The sequence below is a fragment of the Lipophrys pholis genome (genome assembly GCF_963383615.2).
Source record: "Lipophrys pholis genome assembly, chromosome: 7".
NCBI lineage: Eukaryota > Metazoa > Chordata > Actinopteri > Blenniiformes > Blenniidae > Lipophrys > Lipophrys pholis.
In genome coordinates this window covers 6,151,416-6,169,949 of record NC_137638.1, presented here as the reverse complement: position 1 = coordinate 6,169,949, position 18,534 = coordinate 6,151,416, and the positions used below count along the sequence as shown (strand labels likewise).

The 18,534-nt window shown below is 39.7% G+C and overlaps 1 protein-coding gene across 5 annotated transcripts in view; it reads left to right on the top strand.

Annotated features, from left to right (window-relative positions):
* slc4a4a (solute carrier family 4 member 4a) overlaps positions 1-13,579 on the top strand; it is a 69,390-nt gene extending 55,811 nt beyond the window's left edge. For 3 of the 5 annotated variants that reach the window (XM_080466861.1, XM_080466859.1, XM_080466860.1), the window contains 13 exons: positions 46-320; positions 2,530-2,600; positions 2,750-2,935; positions 3,165-3,278; positions 4,171-4,332; positions 4,830-5,008; positions 5,971-6,043; positions 6,947-7,015; positions 7,127-7,300; positions 8,330-8,491; positions 9,796-9,889; positions 11,087-11,166; positions 13,173-13,579. In XM_080466861.1, the coding sequence (XP_080322987.1) occupies positions 46-320; positions 2,530-2,600; positions 2,750-2,935; positions 3,165-3,278; positions 4,171-4,332; positions 4,830-5,008; positions 5,971-6,043; positions 6,947-7,015; positions 7,127-7,300; positions 8,330-8,491; positions 9,796-9,889; positions 11,087-11,130 (1,603 nt within the window). In that variant the 3' untranslated portion in view covers positions 11,131-11,166; positions 13,173-13,579. The remainder of the gene's footprint in view (positions 1-45; positions 321-2,529; positions 2,601-2,749; positions 2,936-3,164; positions 3,279-4,170; positions 4,333-4,829; positions 5,009-5,970; positions 6,044-6,946; positions 7,016-7,126; positions 7,301-8,329; positions 8,492-9,795; positions 9,890-11,086; positions 11,167-13,172) is intronic. The other 2 variants (XM_080466858.1, XM_080466857.1) reach the window with 1 other exon arrangement.
* The last annotated feature ends 4,955 nt before the right edge of the window (positions 13,580-18,534 follow it).

Below are 18,534 nucleotides of genomic sequence, written 5' to 3'. Positions count from 1 at the left end.
CTATAAACACCTAGACTAGTGTTTGTATTTCTTTCCCTGGTTCAGAGATAATAACTTCGACTACCTGGAGTTCCGTCTGTGGATCGGCCTGTGGTCGGCCTTCTTCTGCCTGGTGCTCGTGGCCACGGACGCCAGCTTCCTGGTCCAGTACTTCACTCGCTTCACGGAGGAGGGCTTCTCATGCCTCATCAGCTTCATCTTCATCTACGATGCCTTCAAGAAGATGCTGAAACTCGCCCACCACTATCCCATCAACGCCGACTTCAAGATGGAGTACGTGACGCAGTACGACTGCCTCTGTATGGGGCCGACTGTCTTAGGTGAGATGTTGCTGCAGAATATCTGCTTCCAGAATAACTTCCAGATTCAGTGTGTCAGGTGTTGACTTCCTGTTAGTGAACCACCAGTCAACTGGGAGGGACAATGCGAGTATGAAACCGCCAATATATCTGTTAGACAAATCAACGGCCCAAATGTTGCAGTTTGTACCCAAAATAATGGATATGATCATCTTATTACTCCAACACTCAGTTTGACAAAGTACCCGGCAAATCGAGGGGGAAATATTCCCTTTTATACCCTTTTAAAACTCTCCAACTTCAGGCTTTTTGAACACACTCAACTGTGCTTTCATGCACCAACATGAAATTAAATTGATCTCTACTGAGATATACCGTATTCCCTGGATTATGACTCACACTTCATTAAATATAGCATCTGTCAAAAAATGTGTCATTCGGTGGGGGGGGGGGGGGGGGGGGACAACAACACATGTCCCACTTGTTTATAAGCAACTGCTGTTCCTGAACCATCTGTGGATTTGTTCCTCTTGCTCTGTTGGTTAAATATAGTAATATATAGAATGTTTTCTTGGTGATACATTAGCAGCTTTCTGTTGTAATATGGTGACATCTATTGGTCACAGTTGGTATGTACCAATATAATATAATATAATATAATATAATATAATATAATACATATTTAATTTTCTGTGTTTAGCCATGTTCAATTAGCATGTGCCAACAAACTGATGTTCTTCTTCTATGGTGTGAAATGTCAGATATCAACTCATATTACAAGTCATCATTGCCACCTACTGTTAAGGAGTGACGCATTTGTTGAGAATCACATGTTAATGGGATCACTGCAGAGGTAAGGGGTGTTTTAAAAGAAAGAAAAAGTAAAATGCTTAAATATGCAGTGTCTGTGGTTCAGTTAAAAATAAAGTAATGTTCTTGTAGATTTAGAATTTTCCAGATATTTAATGTGGTTTATGATACAATGGTTTGGAGGAGTATGCACTGCGAATCCTATCTTTAATGACAGGATAGTAATATGAGGGTTAAGGCAAAGTCTGGGTTTCTGCGTTAAGTCTCCAGGTTGAATTTCCTGTTTGGATTGAAGGAGTATTAGGGCTTCATAAGCTGCTGAGTTTTAGGCGGGTTTGTTGTGTCATCTAAGGAAAAAAAGAACAAATGCAGCCGTGCACTTTTGACCTTACTACCTCACAGTGTGTCTGAAGAAAAGAAGGAAGATGAAGAGGTTCAGCCGTGACTTAATAATAATCCCCTGCTGATGAGAAGAACAACGTCTCCCTCTGACACACAGACAGTTGGAGAAACGTGTTTTAACCACTGCAACCCCAACATGCACTGCAGGCTGTTCACTATAAGATAGGAAGACAGCCAGTCGGTCCAGTGGCGGATGTTTCCTACAACCAGAAGTCCTGGGAAAACTTTCAAATGTAATGTTGATGTATAGAAATATACATTTTTAAAAACCCGAAAAGCACTGTGCATTCATGTTCTTTGAAATCAAAGTGACACTGTTTAACATATACAAGACAAGTACAATTGACGGTGAAGGATTCACATTATTTCACAAAATAATTAAAGAAACCATTATGCCAAAGACCAAATGTTAATGCATAAAAATCACCATCTATTTATTTCGTAAAAGTTGTTTTATATTGCGTTAATGATATCCTTATCATATAGTAGTAAAGAGGTCCGATGTTTCTCCTACTGTTCACTACAGGGTCTCACTACACCATCTGGTGGTTCAAAGTGGTATTGTGAGAGTTGACTAGATTGGGTAGTTTGATGTCTTTCAGATGTTTTCTCTGCATAATTTCATTCATCTATATAGGGGAATTTTGTGAATAGGTGTGTGTGATTATATTGACAATTTGAATTGAAGTCTTACAACTCTCAGATTGTGAAAAGTTAAGGTGCGTATTTTGCTTGACAAGAAACTCGTGAAACCTGTTGATGTCTGAGAATGTTAGAACTTAGAAAATATGTCAAGGTTGTTGGACAGAGCATTTTCTTAACTCCCCAGATTTTCCTGTTAAATTTTTGCTGAAACCTAAACAGAACTCAATATTTATGAGAAGTTCCAGAACATGTAAGTTATTGCAGTTAGTGTTGGCCTCATATTAGTGAAGGTAGGTGAGATCGCTCAGCTTGGTTACTTTGGAAGTGACAGATCATAGATATGGTTAGTTTAAAGTTTTTCTTGTTTTTGCAGAAAACAATACGGAGCAACCTGTTGATCTTTTAGAAGATTCTTCAGTCTGGTACTGGAACGAGACAGTTCTGGTAAGTGTCTGCATATTCTGTCCAAAATCAACACTATCAGCCGTACTGAAAACTTCGAATTCATCTGTATCTCAATTTCCGTGTCAAAGTTGAGTGAAGACAACATTTAAACAAAGACTGATCAGAGAGCGCTGGGTCTCTTTTTGCAGCCGATGAACGCCACGTGGTCGTCCCTCACAAGGGCGGACTGCTTGAAGTACAAAGGAGAGTTGGTGGGGAAGGCCTGCGACTTTGTCCCCGACATCACTCTCATGTCCTTCATCCTGTTCTTGGGCACTTACACCTGCTCCATGTGTCTGAAGAAGTTCAAGACGAGCCCGTTCTTCCCCACCACTGTGAGTGTCCCACAAACATGTTGGCGTGTCCAGAGTTTAAAGAGTTTTCAGTGTTTTTTTCCTGCTTTGGTGGACAATTGCATGTCAGACTAGTGTTTAGTGAAAATCCATTAATGCTGACATGTAGCACCGAATGCCTGTAATTTGGCACCAGCCTCACAAACGTGGAAAGAAATGTATTCAGGCTCATGGAGCAGCCAATCAACATCAACCGTCTCCTTTTGCCCAGGTGAGAAAACTCATCAGTGACTTCGCCATCATCCTGGCCATCCTCATCTTCTGTGGAGTCGATATGCTCGTCGGGGTCGAAACTCCGAAACTCATCGTGCCAAGTGAATTCAAGGTGAGTCTCTACCTGCTCCACAACAAAAATTATACCGTAATGTTTAAACAGCCCATAACATGGCAATAGTACAGTTTGTATAAGCAATTTTCTTTTTTTAAACAATAAAAAGATATGAATCTTTATGCGTTCACTATGATGCTCCATGTAGTAGAGTTTCTGTTGTCAGAGTAGTTGATCTGAGTCGTCCTCCAATCATAAATTGTTAGTTTGATCCCAATCTTGCTTGTTATATAAATATGCAAGACAACAAACCTCCAAGTTAATCCCAAGTACACAGCATGGCAGCTCCACTGCCGTTGGTCTCTGATTGGGTGAACGTTATAGATCATGTGGAGCGTTTTGATACTTCTGAAGTGGTTGAAACCCATCAATCTCTATATACCAAATGTTTACAAAGTGTGAGCTTCACAGAGCTTGGAACCACATTGCACCAATAATAACAGGTAAAAAAAACAAAATAAAACACGTCACACCATTGAACTCTAGATGTTGTATATAGTCTGACATGGCTGGAACTCTTCTGGTTTTGCATGATAAGGTACTTTTATTTTCATAATATGTTCCGTCAAACTTAGAATAAACTCATTTTTATAATTGTGTGTTTGAATTAAAACAAGAAAACGCAATTTGATTTGGTTATCGTGTTACCCCTCCAAATGGCTCAATACACCATCTTGTGGATAAAAACTGGTATTACAACACACGTTGTAGCATCGTTAGCCAGTTTGTTGTTAACTTCTTGCAAATGTGAGTAAACACCCATTAGTCATTGTGTTTCAGGGACATTTCATTAATTGTTTGAGAGTATTTTGGTATTTTCGGAGAATTCAAACTCGGAGTAAATCATTTGTAATGGAAATGGTTTCTAAAATATCTGTTTTCCTCATAGCCAACCAGCCCTCATCGGGGTTGGTTTGTACCCCCGTTCGGTGGAAACCCCTGGTGGGTCTACCTGGCGTCGGCTCTCCCCGCCCTCCTGGTCACTATTCTGGTCTTCATGGATCAACAGATCACAGCAGTGATCGTCAACAGAAAGGAGCACAAACTAAAGGTAAAGAGAAAAAAAAAACTTTAGTGGGTAAAAAAAAAAAAATGTGGATGTTGAGCTACAAAACAAATGTTCTCGTCAGGTTTTATTGAACACGAGTGAGGGGTTTCTCCTGACTGATTTATATGACAGCAGGATTTTCATGTATCTCCTACAACAAATTGCAGTGTGTACAGGACAAGGTCTGCCTTCACACTGTAGTAAAATATCATTCTTCTCATGGGAGTGAGAGATGTTTCAACACAGTGGCTGCACATGTGTCCATTCAAAGGAAACTTCTTGCAGTCACGGCCGAAGTTGAGCAGTCATTTCTCTGATTTCGGCCTGATTGCAGAGTTTTTTTTACATACATAACATGATTTTACACACAGAGAGTAAAAGCTGTTTTAGGGTAGTGGGGGAGTGTGGGGGAGTTCAATGTTTTCCTGTATTTGCAGCTGTGTTCTGCACACTGAGCACAGATTCGTGCTGACTGACCTTGTGTTTGTTGTCCCGATCAGAAAGGGGCAGGCTACCATCTGGACCTGTTCTTGGTGGCCGTCCTGCTCATAATCTGCTCCTTCATGGGCCTGCCGTGGTACGTCGCCGCCACCGTCATCTCCATCGCTCACATCGACAGTCTGAAGATGGAAACGGAAACTTCGGCTCCCGGAGAGCAGCCCAAGTTTCTAGGCGTAAGGTAAGAAAGATGACGTAAAGTAAGCTTCTTTTTTTTTTTTTTTTTTTTTTTACAACAGGTCGTCAAAATACACATACAGCCTGTCGTTGTCTCGGCATAATACTCTGAGATGGAAAACTAGAAGTATGTAGTGGTGTAGTGGTTAACACTCTCGACAACATCCTCAGTTTGAGTCGCAGTATGTACAGTAGGCCTTTCCAGTGTTTGAATTCTCTCAAACATGTGTAAGGTTCAATTCAAATTGATTTATATAAAATACAACACCAGTTATCGAGGGGGTTCTACAGAGGAAACTAACTATTCTACGTGAGCAAGCATAGGAAAGAGTAGATAGAAAAGAATCCCTTTTATCAGGGGGAAACCTGCAGAGCCAGGCTCAGAGGCTCAAGTGGCCAAAAGACTGAGATTACACCTCTTTTGTGCATCACGTACGTCACTTAGTCTGAGTTTCTCTCTGCAGGCGTTTTTCTCGATCTTAAACGATGGACTGACTCACTGCACCATCTTGTGGCACAAAGTGGTATTACCATTTCCTGCTGCGATGACCCTTTCACTGTTTTTTTGTTTAAATTAGAAATATTTCATTTTGCATGATTGAATGAAAAAATATTGTAAATAGTGGCCGATTATTGAATACATAAATTATTTGGGGCTTTTTCGAACTTTTATGTTTCTTAATGGATCGTTCAGATCTGAGTTCAGATTAATAGATTTTGTTTGGCTTCCCTGTCACTTCGAGGCCCTCTGCGACCTCCTGATGGGTCAGCTGTAAGCTGAGCAAACACGGCCTCACTCCAAACTGTACACACACGACTTCCTAGAAAACACCGGAGTTTGTTCTTGAACTCAAAATCGCTCCACAAGAGGGAACAACTGTACTGTTCAAGCTGCTCCACATATATTTCCTGTCCGTCTTATACTTTCATATGGAGTGAAATTCCTTGTGTTTGTTTGTTTTGCAGAGAGCAGAGGGTCACCGGTGTTTTTGTCTTCATCCTCACCGGACTGTCTGTATTCATGTCTCCAATGTTGAAGGTATATCCATCAAACCTTGTGCTCTTATGCTGCGTTTACATGTAGGCACGATGTGTCACGAATGTAATTTTCCTGTCATTCGCGGCGCATTCCCAACATTCTTCATGTGACGTTCAGATGCGTTACGTCACACTAAATGTTAGGAATGTGCCACGAATGACAGGAAAATTACAGTCGTAACGTATCGTGCCTTTGTGTAAATAAGCATTATGCATCTCTACATCTTTAATAGTCAATGTCTTTTTTGGGGGTTTTTTGGATTAAATATTCATGATTGTTGGTCAATAACTGGTATATCAGTGGGACTGAAATAGTCTTGAAAAACACCTTATCTTTATTCATATCGCAGATAGAAAGGGTGTTTTTGTCAAAACGTAGTTCGGTGTTAAGGCTGCAGTCTTGTTGCTTTAAATAAATCGGTTCACAGAATCAAGAATATGAATTGGATGTATAGTAAAATCTTGGCGTCTACTGTTTCAAGAGAACAATCTGAAATATTTGTAACTAAAGTGAGATTTATGTGTGTGTGTTTTCCATGAGAATATATCTTTTTTTATCTAAAGTAGGGGGGAAACACCTTTTATTTTCCTAATATGATCTTTTCATTTCTGGTGAAATTAACTTAAAACGATCAAACAACCGTGTGACGGTTATGAGCCGTCCAGCAGGAGAATGCAGCCTTCCACAAAACAGAACTGGTTCCGGGAAGATTTGATGAACTCAACAACCAGTTTGTTCTCGAGACTCGAGTGTTTACCCACTAAACAACAATCTGAATCCTCCCCAATAAAAACAAACTTACTTAACTTACAGAAAACTATTCATAGGTTTTCTCACTCTAGTCATCGATACGTAACCCTAAAGTACCAAGTTCTCCTCGCTAATGAATTGTGCTTCCCCCAGTTCATCCCGATGCCTGTCCTGTACGGAGTCTTCCTCTATATGGGCGTCGCCTCTCTAAACGGAGTCCAGGTAAATGTGTCGTTTTTCTCTCTTGTATTATTTCCATCATGGCAGCAGAGCTCGGTCAGTAGACTTGTTTGAAGGCAGGTTTCCTCAGTGTGTGTACGCGTCTGCCTGCAGTTCATGGACCGCATCAAACTGCTGCTGATGCCGGCGAAGCACCAGCCCGACCTGGTCTACCTGCGACACGTCCCCCTCAGGAAGGTCCACCTCTTCACCTTCATCCAGGTCCTCTGTCTGGCTCTGCTCTGGATCCTCAAGTCCACCGTGGCCGCCATCGTTTTCCCCGTCATGGTGAGACGCCTTCACCCTCCATTCATAAAAGACGGACTCCACCACGTGGAAAACTACAGCTAGGATTGTTCCTGCCGGTTAATCAGGGTAGTTAGTTTTTTTTAAACAGTTCTGCTTATGTAAAAAAGGAGTGGATGAGATATTTGCCACGAGATGGCGCTGTTGTTCGCTTTTGAAGTAGAAACAACATGTAGAGAACAATACATCATAAACCAAGTTGGTTTGTCCAGGAGAACATGGACTGGGAGTCGCGATACTCCATTGTTGTTATTGTCAATCTACTGGGAATGTGCATTGTCGGAGAAATAAACTCCAATATCGCTACTAAAGTTATGCATTTTTATTAGGGCTGTCAAAATGAACGCAGATTAATCCACCACCACTAATTTGACTAAAAGTATTCTGGGGAGTTTGTCCCAGTAGAATTTGCCGTCGTGGACGCCGGTAGTGGCAAAACCAAACTCGATATGGAAGACGCTTAACAGCACGTTGGTACAGTCGATCGACATAAAGTATTATGCACACTCTGCAGGAGGGAGTTTTCTTTTCACCGAAGCACTTCCAGCTTAAAATACCACATTAACGCATTCGGTTTTCCTCTTGGACTCAACGTCACCAAGTTGCTGCTGAAAAAGGAGGAACAGGAACATTAATGTGGATAAATGTTTCCTTTGTAAAAGAGGCAAATCTTATTGTCAACATGAACTGTTAAAGATGTTAATTGTGATTAATCACAATTAATCCACAGCAACCCTGAGATTAATCTGATTTAAAAATCTTAAATCGTTTGACAGGACTAGTTTTTATTTGAAAACATTGTCATGTAAATGGGGGCTCAATGGAGAAAAGTTTGCACAATTCAAATAATCTGTTTTTAATGCACAGCTGTAACCCTGGAAAGCATAACGGATTGATAATGTTCCAGTTTAGTCGACTGAATTATCACATCACTAGAGTTAAAATTGGATAACATGCCGTACCTTTAAACTGGTGTCTGATGGCGTCTGCTTCTGTCCGTCCGTCCGTCAGATCCTGGCTCTGGTGGCCGTGAGGAAAGCGATGGACTACATGTTCTCCCAACACGACCTGAGCTTCCTGGACGACGTCATCCCGGAGAAGGACAAGAAGAAGAAGGAGGACGAGAAGAAGAAGAAGAAGAAGCGGGGCAGCATAGACAGCGACGCTGAAGACGTAAGAGCCTCACTCGTTCGTGGGATCGAGCGCGACAGCGCCACCCGTTGCCTTAAATGGAGAAAAATAACTGGAATATATATTTATTTATTTAACCCTGAACAGGATCCACTCAGAGAAAAGGTTCATGTTCTTGGTGCAAATGGGTCTGATTGTTCATGTTACGGCTCCTGTTTATTCTTTTACCAGATTATTTCTTCCCTTTTTAAATGTTTTCTCTCAGTTTTCTCCCTTTACAGATTGACGTTGCGGAGAAGGGAAGCCACCAGGCTCATTTCTTTCTTTTTCTTTTTTTTTTTGAGATTTAGTGAAAAAGGTTAAAAAGAGATTGTTTAGGTTCGATAATCCTGACTTTAGCAGCGCCTTTGTTTTTCAAAATCCTTCATCCTCTTAAGGTAATAGTTTACAAATTGCCTTTCTTTTCTCTACCGAAAGCTTCACATTCAAAGAAAATTAATAGTTTGTGAAAAATCTGTCGTGCTTCTATAAACTAGAGTTCATTTGAACTGTTTTGTAAAAACTTTGTCAATAATTTTTAAACACAACATAAGAAAACCATGAGTGCTAAAATGCTGACTCGTGCTAATTGTCTTTTTGGCATCAAAGATTTCTTGGTTGCTTCTGTGAAGAAGAAAAAGTGACCAGAAGAAACTAATTGAACATTTTTTTGATGAAGAGTTGGATGTTTTCTAGATTCCCTCAGCAGGTCTGTTTTTCTGGACCATCGTCACCGCTTACTGACAAATCCAAACTTTCCTCAAGTTTGTCATGAAAATATGGCAGTTTAAACAAGATACACTTAGGTAGAATACCGAAGTGGAAAAAAAAGACATTATTAGGGGAAATATTGCCTTTTTAACTTTAATCGTATCCTAAAATCCTTAATTCATTTACATGGAAATAAGATGAAAAAAGTAGTTTTAAAAAGAGTCAATTTGTAGTTTGAGCTGAAAATTGATGAAAAATCCATTCATCATGAGGATTCTATAACAATCAGAACATTTCAAAAACACCAAAAAGACTAAGTTGATGTTTTTAAACGAGTGCAATTCATACTCTTCTTAAAAGTCTTTTTATAGTCTTTTGTGCTTAATATAATAAAATCCAATTAGGTCAAGTAACGATTTAAGTCTTCTTCAGTGGAAAATGGCAGTTCTCATGGCGCTCACAGGCCGCCAGCTGGTGGAGTTGGGTATTGCGGTCCCGACTGCTCTGGACAGTTGTGGGTTTCGCGAAGTGAACGTTTGTGGTTCCCAAACATCCGCGGACGTCGGGTCTCAGGAAGTGTTTTCTCTCTCCAACAGTCCGACTATCCCTACACTGAGAATGTTCCCAGCATTAAAATCCCCATGGACATGATGGAGCAGGAGCCCTTCTTAGGTGATAAGGCCTCCGACCGTGAGTACCATCAAACTGGCCGCGGCGTCGGAGGGAGACTGCTGCTCCTCCTTCCTCCTCTGGGGACCTCTACTTTCATTAACTGCTCCGACCGTCGCTGCGTGACATTAACCACCCGCTTTACTCTTCCCGTTCTCCTCTCCAGGCCTGGTTCTTTCACTAAAACCTGCATGAAATTAACGTTTTCGCTTCATTTTTGTTTCTTTTCTGTTTAAATTCTCGCCTGCTTGACGTAATCACTGTTTCTCTCGCCAGTTCAGTTTCCAGCTGTGGTGCTTCTTTGTGTTCGGGTCGTATTTTGACGTTGTTCTTTTCTTTTTTTTGAAACACATTTACAGATTATTATTCCAGATTACAGAAATGTTTGTGTGAATACATTTTTTTAAAGTTTATATTCAAATGCATATCTCTTCAAAAGTAAACAACACACATCTGAAGGTGAACCATAAGTACAATATCAAGGTATTGTCTCCTCATGCAAAATATAGAACATTTTTCCAAACCAAGTCTAACAATCTTTCACTGCTTCATCACTGTTTTATATCTCCACTGTTCTTACTAAAATATTAGAAACCTGTGCAGAAATGACAGTTACCATTTTAAAGAAATTCTACATTTTTTTTGGAAAGTATTAAAAAAATAAATAAAATACAAACTCATCGCGTTCCCCGATTGAATTCTGGCCTGAACTGATTTTTTCTGTTTTTGGCTCTTATTTGTGACTCCTCAGCACACCATGAAGTTCAAATTATGAATTTAATTTGTATGTAAATAATACAGATTTACAGTTTTTATTATTATTTATCAGTGTTGTAGTGAAGGAGAGCCGAAAGAAGAAGAATATTATCTGCTTCATTCTATTAAATGAGTTACGCACTTACTTCTTGACAGACACGATCTCATATTTCCTCTATTTTATAAATCATTGACGACTGTATTTGACTGACGGAGCCTTTCTATTTGTTTACATTTCAGTTTTTCCTTTGTCATCTAAACTTTATTAACATTAGAAAACAATTAACGTGAACAGTGTATGTTACGAGCCCAATCGTTCAGATTGAACTATTAAAATAATTAAGAAAAAAGTGACTTCTGGGCTCCTTGCTGCTGCTGCTGCGTTTGTTTTGCGCTGAAAACCCGCAGATCAGCTCGGTAACTTGTTTAATTAGTTGTTTTTTTCCCCCTCCGTGTCCTCAGGAGACAAGTCCCCTTCGTTCCCTGAGCGACACACGTCGTGCTGAGCAGCTTCGCTACTACCAGGCCAACTACTTATCCAGGTGAGCGAAACATGTGGAGGCACCCGAGGAAAGATGAGGCCAAATAAAACAGACACTGATTTCCTTTTCCTTTTTTTTTAAATTTTATTTAAAAGGTCAGACTCTGGACTGACGATCTAACGTATAACTGTGCTGTGAACTTTAAAGGTCGGCTCTGCTAATTAGCTTAGCTTTGGATAAACGGTATTTCTTTCAATGGGAAACATCAGATGTCGGGTTCACTGTCTCCTCACTACGAATCCATCAAAGAAATGCTGCGATCATTCACAATCTGTTGTTTGTTTTATTTATTTTGCTTCTCAATAAACATAAGTAGGGATGCACTGATACCAGTATCGCTATGATACTAAAAATTCAGCTTTAATTATCCTCAGATTTTTATCAACATTACTTATAATTCGGGTGTTTTAACTGCATTCTCAATATTTCTAATAACAAATTTAGACTTAATTTTTCCACATTTACTTTTTTTATACTATTTTATGAATCCTTGTTTTCAAAAATTTCACGTTATTTTTTTAATATATTTAACATTTCAACTATCATCTCAGCAATTTTATATTTCACCATTTGCAGAATTGAGTCAAAGTGATGAATGTATTATTAAAAAGTATCGAGACCCTTTAGCCAAACTGTGATTGGTTTTCATTGGTTTTCAAGATTGTTTTTAAAATTGATTTTGGGGGGAATAAAACATAAGAATTAAATATATAGTGGCTATTTACTTTATGAAGTGTCTGTATTTACATATTTGAGGACACTCAAAAGCTAAAAGCTACTCCAGAGCAAACATTTCCACTCTGTGTTACTTTCATGCGTCCAGGCAAGCAGCTTTGTTTGTTTGCATTTGTTTTCCACAATCTTGAATTTTTTTATTTTTTATCCGAGCTGTGAGAAGAAGTTTGATTCAAGCAGCTGATATCAGCGTGTTCCATCCGCGCTTTGTGGTTATTGTGTCAGAAATACACAGATTGTTTGACCTCTGGAGAAGACAATCATTCTTTAAAAAAAAAAAAAAAAAAAAAAAAAAAGGCAGAACAAGCCTCGGGAAAACACTTCCAAGAAGGGATTATGTCCTTCCATGGAGAGCAGCAGCGTCCAGGATGACGGGGGTCCCCGGCTGGCGTGTGCAGGGTCACACTCTGCCGTACGGCCGCCCAGCTGGCCGACCACGCTGCAGCCATGGAAGAGGATTAGTGTTTCGGACAATGTGTGATGACAGGATGTCAGCAGTGAAATTACAAGACTTCCTTTGAGATCAGACTGGCTGGGTTTCCGTTATGGGATCAAGTAAAAACGGATAGTAAAGCAGATGCAGAAAGCGTTACAGAAAAAGGTTCATTTAGTTGTTGTTATTGGACTATTTTCAATAAGTTTTGATTGGTGGAGAACAAATTGACTCATTCTTTAACTATGAGTCCCTCCAGTCCATCTTGAAAAGGACGTGTAGCAAACAGTAATACCACTGATGACCTCTGGGGGCAGTGTTTGGCAGTGTAGAGTATAGCGTTGTGCAGTATAGAGTGCACAACCAGCAAAATAACACCAGAGAAGACAAAGACAACAGAACTTAGACAACAGAAATGACAAACCCTTTGAGTAAAGACGACAAAGTTGTGCTCAGATAAAGAGACAAAGAAGGTTCAGATGTATGAAGAGTTTAGAAATGTCTCCAGGAGCAAAGCTGAAAACTTCAGGTAATGAATTATTAATTCAAATACTACTCAGTTTTACTTATTTTAGTATTATTTTTGAAATCGATGTTAGTTTACACAGAAACGCCACAAACAATGAAAACGATGTAGTTAGCATATCGGGCCACTAGTGGGTGCTGTTGTTTGTTTCTTTTTTTTTGTAATGAAATCCACGCACACATGCACAGTAGCAGCGTTTCAAGGCTAATATATATATATAAATATAATGAAAAATCAAGAATCATCAAGTTCTTGTTGTAATTTAACCGCCAACATGCCAGTATGCTAACTTGCTGCCCGTTTGCGTTTCAGCCCGGAGATGAGTCCGCTGAAGTCTGTGCCTCAGATTAGAATAGAAATGGACCCAGACGACGACGACGACGACGATAATTCCTTCTACTGGAAGAGCCGAGGCTCGGAAACGTCTCTGTAAGAGGAGCGGAGCGCCGCCGGGCAGCCTGCCGCTCTTTCTACTGACTTTAAACTACACTGAACGCTGGGGGAGGGGAAAACAAACAAACAAAAAAAAAAAAAAAAAAAAAAAGGGAACCTGTGTTTCAAACAAACTGATACACTAAAGAAAACTTCTTTTTTTGTCGTTTAATAATATTTTTAAAAGTATTTCTTTCCTCCTCATGTTTTCTTAGTATTTTTCACACGACGGCAAAAACGGTCAGTTTGACTGAAACGCTAACACGTCTAACTCTATGCAAACCCCCGCACAGGAAATGCTGCACGCACGGGAGCGACCTCCCTGCTCTTTTTATATAAATACACACAAATATCAGCTGAATTTCTTTTTTTATATATATATATATCAACCGATTACTCTATAACATTTTCCTGTAGCAGGGAAATGCTGTTTTTATATAGTTCTACCTCTTGTTTTAGATGGAGCGCTTATCATGAACAAACACGCCGTGTTGACTCTGAACGCATCGCGGGGATTTGATGTTTCTTCTCTGTCCTCTCGTAGAGTCGGAATGATGCAAGAGATTCACTGTATTATAATGAAAATAGACGTTTAAAGTGAATTAATTCATAACAGCACATTTGTACGTGCAGCTCTTTATCACTCTTTGATGCAGTTTTTAAAGTTTATTTCTCTCTTTCACATTCTCCTCCAAGCTTTTGTTACTTGTTTAAGTTCTTTTTTTTTAATGATCATGGTGCATGTTGGTCTTTTTTTTTTTTTTTTTTTGTGGGTAGAAAAACTGTTCAGCGGTACATAAATCATCTGACTTTTCTCAGCCAAACTTAAACTAACTAGGAATGCATATCATGTAATTTGCTTGTGCTGCACAAACAACTTTACCGAAGTGGCTTAACGGAGTTTGATCCAGACTGAACATCGTAGTCAAGATATGAAATAAACGATCCACAAAAGCTGTTGAGCTGCTTTTAGTTCACTGCAGGTTGGCTTGAGTTTTTATCAGCTGTTGTTGGAATTATCTAATTATCTATCTTTTTTTCCTTTATGCATTTGATGTCACTTGTAATGTCATGTTTGTGCACGGGGTGGCGGTGGTGAGTCACTGCAGTCTCCAGTCTGTCCTCTGAGTTTAGGCAGATTGACGCCAGTCAATGAGCCTCAGGCACTGATGACAAATTGCAGTCACCAACCTAGTGGTGTAAATTGGTATTACAAGAATATTAGAGCTAAGGCCAGTTAGTTGGTTAGATAACGTAAAAAAACGATATGTTTTCGAGATGTTGTCAACTTGCTTTGTTGGATTTTACTAATGATTTTATGTAATGTTTAGACAGTCAAGAAGCAAGTATGCATTGAGCTAAAACACTATCCTCAGTCTGATAATATCTCAATGTAACACAAGAGGGTGTAGTGAGTCACAATAGCGTCCTATGGACTTTTGCATTTTGCTAGTCAGACTAGAGCAACTCGCCACTCCACCTAGAGTTGCCAATTGGTGTGACAAGAATGTACGAGCGAAGGCTAGCCATATAACGTAATAAATCGGACCCACCGTACAGTAACTATGTCTTAGGGATGTTGTCAAACGTGCTTCGTCAGATTTGATCAATCATTTTCGATCATGTTTGAGTTAAGAAATAGTATCGTTCCTTCAAGAGTTTCTGTTTTCCTACTACTGGTTAATGAAACTAAACACGATGTCAATTGAAGCTCATCGGCAACTTCTTGAGAAAACTCCCCAAACTCGTACCAGAGAGCAGACTGGACGCCACAGAGACTCATCGGTTACCCAATACACAGAAAAGGGACATTTCTGGAATTTTTTTCAAGCAGTATATTTAAAACAATATTTACTGTGTGTTGTAAGTCAGTACTTGTTCACTGATGCAGAGGATGTATAATCTGCACTATTTAATGTTTTTATCATGGCATTTCCTACAGTGGCCAGTGAGTTCACGTTTAAAGAATAATTTCAGAGTAGTCCTACTGTATTTCAGCTTGGTGTAATTATAATTTATATGGCTGTTGTGGCACCATGTTCTTCCTCTCCACTGTAGATTGGCACAAAATGTAAACAAGTTCCAAAATTATAATTTTTTTTCTCCCACATAAATTATTAGACACGCTCTGTGAGTCAGCAAATCCCATTTTGAGCTGAACGCTGAACTACCTACATTTGGGACGGTTTGTTAAACGATCACAATGTCGACGGGTCCGGGAAACCTGCTAGCACATTAGCATTAGCTGCTAACACAGCAAGAAAGCAGGGCGCTCGTCTTTGTTTAGCTCAGGCTCCGTTTACACGATGTTATCGAGCGAAAACTGTCGTTTGGGAGTTGTTGAAAACGGCCATCAGAGTGTAAAATCTATTTGCAGTGCGCCAGTCTTCATGGAAAATGGGCGGGGAAAAGCAACTTTTTCTCAAATGCACTGTGGTCATAGTAAACGATTCTTCATATGTGCGAGTCGATGGACAAAAACGGTGGAGGATTCAGTGTGTTAATGCTGCTCACTGCTGCACATTTACTACACCAGGGGTCTGCAACCTTGAAGTGGAGCCGTGAGACGCCTTTACTTTGATATACAGACTATATCTTATGCTGCATTTCTGAAGTTTCAATTGCAGTTTAGGATGAGAAACATTTCATTATGTTTCTGGACCTGATCTTTGTCAGCATTTTTTCAAAAATTTACATTTGAGCTTTTTAACCATTTCTAATAGTTGTGCATGTATTTTTCCCATCTTTAAGCTTCTTTTTTTTCGAATTCAAGTCTTTTTTTTTTTTTTTTCCAGTTTTCCTATTTCTTTGTGGTTTTAGATATTTTTCTCAATTTTAGTTAGTTATTAAAGCCCTTTTTAGTCGAGAGTTAAGAGTCCTTTTTTTTTTTTTTAAATGACTGGTGAATAAACAAGCTGAAAACAAGAGTCTTCAGAGCCACAGGTTGCAGACCCCTGTATTACACCATCATCTGCATACGTGGAGACATTTCTTACAGCAGATACTCAGTGGACCGATACGATAGTTTAAAGGAGCTTTAAATGAGCTTGACTGTTTACGTCGTACTGTTCTCTACGTGCATGGTTAATTAACATTAAAGGAGTCACTCCCCCGGAAATAATATGTTTCCTTGTTAAAACATGTATATTGGTGTTGGACCTCAGTTGAAGCTTGCCTGAAATTCTGGAGTTTGAAAGTGCCTGAGTTTTTTTTTGTTTGGGCTCGTTGTTCAAACCAGAATGGGGTTACGCCCCAAAATGGGAGATTTGGATTGTACTCCTCATACTTGTGCATTGTACTCCTTGTACTCGTCGTCAACAACAGGAGGCTAATATCATAAAACCACTTCTTTTAATTTTAGCGGTTAGCTGCTAGCCATTAACCGCTACCTGTTAGCCGCTAGCCATTGGTCACTAAGAGAACTAATATAAACTTTGAATCAAATACAAATTCCAATGACCCTGTATTTCATTTTAAATCTGCGGGGTGCTTTGCTCTGCAGTGTGGGTGTTTGTAGACGGCTCCACGATGTTTTTTTATTTAAATGTTTCGTGTGAGCAAAGGACCGCTATGCTATCACTATGATGTACAGTTCCTGCGGCCAATCGACGCGCACCTAACATCCAGTTGCTGTATGAATTAAGTATTAACTTAAAGGCGATTAAAAGGAGACTGGATATGTGAAAATATCAGGTTATGACTCCTTTAAACTACTTAAATCAACCAGATAAACCCACTGCTTGACATGCGTAACCAAATAAACATGTCTGCCCCCCAAGTCCCGCCCCTTTCTGTCGTCTCTTTTCCATTTCCTGAGTAACATTATTCCCCCCGGGCTGAAATAAAAACAGGATAATTCTTTCACTACGTTGCAACAATCAACAATGTCTCCACACTGAATCTCTTTAAGGCACACCGACGCACTTTTTTCACTTTGTTTGATCTGAAACTGGAAGTCGCTCCCCGTCTTCGTCGCTTCTGTCGGTTACAAACGAGCTGCCACCTTCTTCTTCTTCTCTAAACCATGTACATAAAAAAAAATGGCTTGTCGGCTCAAACCAAAACGCACCAGATCATTTTGTAACCACGTTGTGTATGATTTGTTTTCGTTTCGGTTCAAGAGATGAAGCGATTCACACAGTTTCACTTTAATTTGTTTGGGGGTTTTTTGTCCACGGCAGCGAGTGGAAATAGGTGTGTGAGCGTGTTGGACAAAAACCTACGACGTGCAATGAAGAGTTAATTTCTAGCATACAAAATTACTGATGACTTTTTTTTGTTCTTGTTTCGATTAACTTTTTGTGACTTTTTAGAAGAGGTGAAACAGTTTATTTTAGAATTTCTATTTTTCAAATGAAGTGTATATTGAAAATAAAGAGCTATCAAACAGTTGCAGTGTCTGAAGGGACGAACGTGAAGAATAAATGAACGACTGAAAGGATTTGGACTCGTCTTCTCTTGTATTGTACACACATCTTGATGGATTGCGGGGCGGGCGGGGGGTGGGGGGGGCTATTTTATAACATCTGAACTTTATTAAAATTGAGAAACATCCTGAGTTTTTGTATGTATGAATTGTATGGTAAAAATGTTCATTTAAATCTCAAAGGTGAAAAATATCCCATGCATAAATAACTCCAGTGTTGAAATCCTCAAACATCTCAAGGTGTCCTATATATCATTCTGTAATGAAAACTATGAAGTTTTGAAAAGTATGTGTGTGAATCAACTCGATTGAGAGTGCTGTTCAGACTCTGAAGGGCTTGGTGTCCCATAATGCAATGCTTTAGGAAATGCAGGACTTCCTGGGAGGAACAAGACGCACATGGTGTGATTATGTTGATCAGAAAATGAGCAGAATGCGTCTTTTATTATCTCCTTTGAATCAGAAGTGACCGCAGTCTCCATGATTACAGATCTAACAGCGCCCTCTAGTGTAACGCTCTAGGTATTACACAGCACCAGGGTGAGTGACACAAAAATCTGATTTGTTCACACCACGTTTTAGGTTAAACGAGGTGAATATTCATCCATTAAATTCAAGGGGATTATGACATTGAGCCTTGAACACACCCGACTCTTCCTCATCATCTTTCTCGGTCGTCTTGTAAAGGACAAAAAAATGGATTAATGTGCTCCGTGTGTGTCACGTGTGCTTTCATCCACAGGTCAGGTCAGGTCTCTTCATCTCTGTCTGGTGTTCAGGGACAAACCTGCTCATGTTCAGCATGCGCCACTTCAA